The sequence below is a fragment of the Alexandromys fortis genome, unplaced genomic scaffold (assembly GCF_014885135.2).
Source record: "Alexandromys fortis isolate MF-2015 unplaced genomic scaffold, M_Fortis_MF-2015_v1.1 scaffold_1, whole genome shotgun sequence".
Lineage (NCBI taxonomy): Eukaryota > Metazoa > Chordata > Mammalia > Rodentia > Cricetidae > Alexandromys > Alexandromys fortis.
Window position 1 is genome coordinate 12,096,939 of NW_026067927.1, and position 5,641 is coordinate 12,102,579.

The window sequence follows — 5,641 nt, forward strand, 5'->3', positions numbered from 1 at the left end:
GCTTTTGTCAGTATGTACAATGGCTGTAAATTAACTTGTCGGATACTGAATCCACAAGAAGCAAGACCTGAGAAAACAGCACAAAGAATGGATGGAAAGCTCTCTTCCAATACAGTGTTCTTCTAGAATCCATTAAGTAGCTCTGGCAAGCCACTTTCTTCAGGTGAAAACCTATCTGTGAGCCAAGATGGGGGGGGGGGGGCACCTATCTTGCAGAATACCTATGATAGCCCTGAAACTGGTCCTAACTGTGACTCGGGGGGTTAATGATTAACCAGCTGCTGTCTAAGCTTCGCACAGGGCTGTGAACAGCTCACCTGCTGAAGAATCCACAGGAATCGCTATGTTCGCTCTGCTCTGCGGGCTGGCGGCTGTGAGCCTGGTGACATCTGCTAAGAGCCAGGAAGCAGGTACCCTCGTGGGCTCTGAGGACCAGCCGCTCCTCCGTAAAGCTGAACAGCAGGACTTTGCCATCATGATCCATCCAGGAGACGTGGAATGTTTCTGGCAATTTGCCGAACAGACGGGTTACTTCTACTTCAGCTATGAGGTGCGTGGAGGCCTCCGGCCACACCGTCTTTAAAGCAAGTCAGGTCATGTGTGATGCTGTGGTTGCCGCTTGCGAGTCTCTGGATGCGAGCTGGATGAATAGCCAGCAACAGGGGCCAAAGCACACATCTAAGGGACAAGCCCATGCTTCTTCAGGAGACAGCCGTCACTTTTGCTCTGATTTGAAGAGCCGATGCCTTCTAAATATTTATTTATTTATTCATTATGTATACAATATTCTGTCTGTGTGTATGCCTGCAGGCCAGAAGAGGGCACCAGACTTCATTACAGAAGGTTGTGAGCCACCATGTGGTTGCTGGGAATTGAACTCAGGACCTTTGCTGGGAATTGAACTCAGGACCTTTGGAAGAGCAGGCAATGCCCTTAACCTCTGAGCCATCTCTCCAGCCCGCCAATGCCTTCTAAAATAGTAACATTTGCAGTGGAGGCCGATGAAAGAGTCACGTGATAGATTTCAGATGAAACCACTTCAGTCAGTGCGAAGGGGGGAGGGGCCTCTGTTAATCCTCAAACCAGAGAATAACCAGCTCAATGCTTGTTTATGCAACCAGACAATTCTACTTCTGTTTTTAGATTTATTTATTTAATGTATGAGTGCTCTATCTGCATGTACACCTTTATGCCAGGAGAGGGCATCAGATCCCACTAGAGATGGTTGGGAGCCACCATGTGGTTTCTGGGAATTGAACTCAGGACCCCCAGAAGAGCAGCCAGTGCTCTTAACTGCCGGGCCATCTATTTCTTTTAGGAAGGCACCCATGCCTTGGGCAAGTACAACCAAAGGAGCTATGCCATCTAAGCATTCTGAGGTTAATATTAAAGTTAGAGGTACTTTCTTTTTCTTTCTTTTTTTTAAGTTGTGGAGGCTCTCGGGGAGGGTCTCATGTAGCCCAGAATATAGTCAAGGAGGTGGGCTCACACTTGAGATCCCACCTCCACCTTCCGAGGGCTAGGACTACAGGTGCGCAGCAGTACGCCCTAGATACGGAGCACACGCTAGGCAAGCGCTCTACAGAGCCGTCCGTAACCTAGTTCTCTGGTGCAAGGTTCCTGCATTTCCCAAAGCTTGTGCCGCCACACCCAGCCACAACTTCCTATGACTGATTTACACAGTAGTGAACTCTATTCTCTTACTCCACCAAAGTTAACTTACCAGTCTTGTTTCTCAAGACAGGGTTTCTCTGCGTAGCCCTCGCTGTCCTGGAACTAGCTCTGTAGACCAGGTTGGCCTTGAACTCAGAGATCTGCCTGCCTCTGCCTCCCGAGTGCCGGGATTTAAGGTGTGCATCACCCCCACCTGGCCTAATTTACCAGTCTTTTACAATCTATGTTATGCTAGACCAGAGCTACTATTGAGCTTACTGAGGAAAGGTGTCTGAGGGTACTGCTTGCTTTGGGGAGGGGACTCTCAAGCAGAAAACACCAAATCCTGGTCACCCCAGGGAGCTCAATCACCCCAACTTCAGCCAGGAACTCCAGGCGTGTGGCACTGATCTGTACCCGTGTGGTGGAGGCCTGCTTTCTCCCTCAGCGGGGGAATCGCTTGGGTGACTCTATCCTGCCTTCTGTGTGTGACACAGCAGAGCGCTTGGAGTTGATGTGGGTCCACAGCAACATCATGGAGGCAGCTGAAAAGCCATCTTCAGTTCTGAGCATCTAGAAAAGGGCTTGGAGGGGGGCACCATCTGTGTGAGCCGCTGTGCTGACCCCGGGGTGTGTCAGTCCTACCATGTGGCTGGTGTCTGAGTGATGGAGCAGGGTCCTTTTCTTTTCTTTTTTAAATGGTGACGAAGGTTCAGCGCACACTCGGGATGTCTCATGACCATCACATTGAGGCCACCGTACATGCGCCACAGGGCTTCCTTATTGACACTTCCCAGGATGTCCGGGGCCAGATTAACTTCGCCACACAAGAGACAGGTGTGTATCCATTCCCCAGGCTATGATAGTAATCAGAAGTCTCTATGGAACTGAGAAATAAGGGTCGGGCAGTGGTGACCCACACCTTTGATCACAGCACTCAGGAAGCAGGGTCAGGGGGATCTCTGTGAGTTCAAGACCAGCCTGGTCTACAGGAGTTAGTTCCACAACAGGCTCCAAAGCTACAGAGAAACCCTGTCTCAAATAAATAAATAAATAAATAAAGCAACAACAACAACAAAAAAAAAACAAGAACAGTGCCCTTTGTGTCAAAAATGGTCCTATTACTTTCTAAACAGATGCTACAGTAGTAATTTTTTTAAATTTATTTATTATGTATACAATATTCTTCTTCCGTGTATGCCTGCATGCCAGAAGAGGGGACCAGAACTCATTACAGATGGTTGTGAGCCACCATGTGGTTGCTGGGAATTGAACTCAGGACCTTTGGAAGAGCAGGCAATGCTCTTAACCACTGAGCCACCTCTCCAGCCCTCCAGTAGTAATTTTGAAACCAGGGAACAAACTAGAAGTGGTAGCAGTGACTTATCTCAGTGTTACAAAGGCCGAGGCAGGAGAATTCTGGGTTCGAGGCCAGGCAGAACTACATAGTGAGAACCTGACTCAAATTAAAAGCATAAAACAAGTTGTGCAGCGGTGGCAGAGGCAGGGGGATCTCTGTGAGTTTGAGGCCAGCCTGGTCTACAGAGTGAGTTCCAGGACAGCCAGGACTGCACAGAGAAACCCTGTCTCAACCCCCCCCCCCAAGAAAAATCTACAACAACAACAACAAACTGGTGAGCAGCTATGTCTAGGGAACCTTCAGACATCTAACCTGTGATAACGAGATCCAGGAATTCCCACAGGGTTCTATCGGCTTTGTCTAAGAAATGACCAGAGCCGCTTCAGCTCTGTGCAAGTGTACCTCAACCTCGGCGTCTTCTACGAGGGGCTTGAAATGGATCACAAACAGAACCAAAGGAAGCAGCTGAACGACACTCTGGACGCGATCGAGGTAACGGGATTGACATCCTTGGGGTAGAACCTGAACAATGACTCATGATAGAAACGAGATGGGCGCAGGAAGGGGGGGGGGAGGGGGGGGAGCGCGAATCCTCTAGTGCAGCAGCGTGCAGCATGGAGCTCCTGTGTAGAAAGAGGTGGCGGCAGGCTGCGTTCCTGCCGCCCTGCTAGCTTATGCCCCAAAATAACAACACACAAACTGTATTCATTTAAACACTGTCTGGCCCATTAGTTCCAGCCTCTTATTGGCTAATTCTCACATCTTGATAAACCCATTTCTAAAATCTGTGTAGCACCACAAAGTGCTGGCTTACCGGGAAAGATTCAGCATGTCTGACCTGGTGGCTGGCTCCATAGCGTTCTGTCCCAGAGAGGAGAGGCATTGCCTCACTTCCCCCTTCCTCCCAGCATTCTGTTCTGTCTACTCCACCCACCTAAGGGCTGGCCTATCAAATGGCCAAGGCAGTTTCTTTATGAACCAATGAAATCAACACAAAACAGAAGACCCTCCCACATCACTCCTGTTTGGTGCCAAGGAAGGCTTGGGCAAACAATGGCTGGCATCCACTGAGCCCGCTGCCTGTTTTAACACATGCACACAAGGTTGTGCAGCTACACCTAGTACCCAAAGCAGAACAATCTATGTCCCCCGAAAGAAACTCTAGACACATCCTGACTGCCCCCATTCCCTCCAGAATCTCTCAGCACTAGAGTCACTATTGAACTGTTCCTATAGGCTTTCTGTTTGAAGTTTTATGCAAACAGAATCATCCATGTGGCGTTGTGGTGGCATCTTGCATGTAGCATGGCTTTTCTTTGTTTGAGACAAGTTCTTTGCTTTTTTTTTTTAAATATTTATTTATTTATTATGTATACAATAGTCTGTCTACATGTATGCCTTCAGGCCAGAAGAGGGCACCAGACCTCATTACAGATGGTTGTGAGCCACCATGTGGTTGCTGGGAATTGAACTCAGGACCTTTGGAAGAGCAGGCAGTGCTCTTAACCACTGAGCCATCTCTCCAGCCCGAGACAAGTTCTTACTATGCATCCTTGACTGCCTTGAACTCACAGTCATTCACCTGTCTCTTTAGTGCTAGTGCTGAGATTAAAGGCAAGTGCCACCACGCCCAGCTTGATTATCTATCTATCTATCTATCTATCTATCTATCTATCTATCTATCTATCTTTTTTTTTTTTGATTTTTCGAGACAGGGTTTCTCTGAAGCTTTGGAGCCTGTCCTGGAACTAGCTCTTGTAGACCAGGCTGGCCTCGAACTCACAGAGATCCGCCTGCCTCTGCCTCCCGAGTGCTGAGATTAAAGGCGTGCGCCACCACCGCCTGGCTATGTGTAGCCCAGGCTGGCCTCAAACTCCTGATCCTCCTGCCTCTGCCTCCTTCAGCAAATCCTACTGGCATGCGCCACAACAACCGGCCTATTTATTTTCGAGAAGGGGTTTCTCTATGTAATAGCTCTGGCTGTCCCAGAACTAGCTTTGTAGATCAGGTGGGCCTTGAACTCAGAGATTCATCTGCCTCTGCCTCCCGAGTGCTGGAATTAAGAGTGTGCACCACCACTGCCCTGCTTTGGTTAATTTAAAAAAAAAAAATCCAACATCTCTTCATATGCTTATTAGCCATTTTGTAGACCTTTGAGAAAATGTCTACTCAGATCCTTTGCTTGGGGCTGGGGATGTAATCAGTGCTAGCTAGCCCTTGCCTGGCAGGTACAAGCGTCAAGCGTCAGCACCACACGGTGAAAAAAGCTGTGTGTGGGTAGGTTATCTTTTTCTTAAAAACTCCGTGTAAGAGCTTCGTTTGGATTCTGGGTAAGAGCCTCTGACTAGACATGTGGCCTGCAGGGATCTTCTCCCATTACTGTCTCCTTGGCACACAGAAACTTTTGTTCTGTAAGCCGGAATCTTACTGGAACAGAGCCATGTTCATTGGCAGTTACACATCATTTATGACTGCTTTTGTGCTAAAAAAAAAAAATGGCAAAATTTGGTACTTGCAAGAGACATCTTGCCAAAGGTATTTGTTTGTTTGTTTGTTTTTTTTGGTTTTTGGTTTTTCGAGACAGGGTTTCTCTGTGGCTTTGTTTTTTTTTTTTTTTTTTTTTTTTTT

At 48.0% G+C, this 5,641-nt stretch overlaps 1 protein-coding gene across 1 annotated transcript in view; it reads left to right on the forward strand.

Annotated features, from left to right (window-relative positions):
* The first annotated feature begins 330 nt into the window (after positions 1 to 330).
* The window catches only part of Tmed6 (transmembrane p24 trafficking protein 6), an 11,133-nt gene continuing 5,822 nt past the window's right edge, over positions 331 to 5,641 (forward strand). Inside the window, exons 1-3 of the mRNA XM_050144432.1 lie at positions 331 to 550; positions 2,364 to 2,490; positions 3,357 to 3,505. Coding sequence (XP_050000389.1) covers positions 344 to 550; positions 2,364 to 2,490; positions 3,357 to 3,505 — 483 coding nt within the window. The 5' untranslated portion in view covers positions 331 to 343. The remainder of the gene's footprint in view (positions 551 to 2,363; positions 2,491 to 3,356; positions 3,506 to 5,641) is intronic.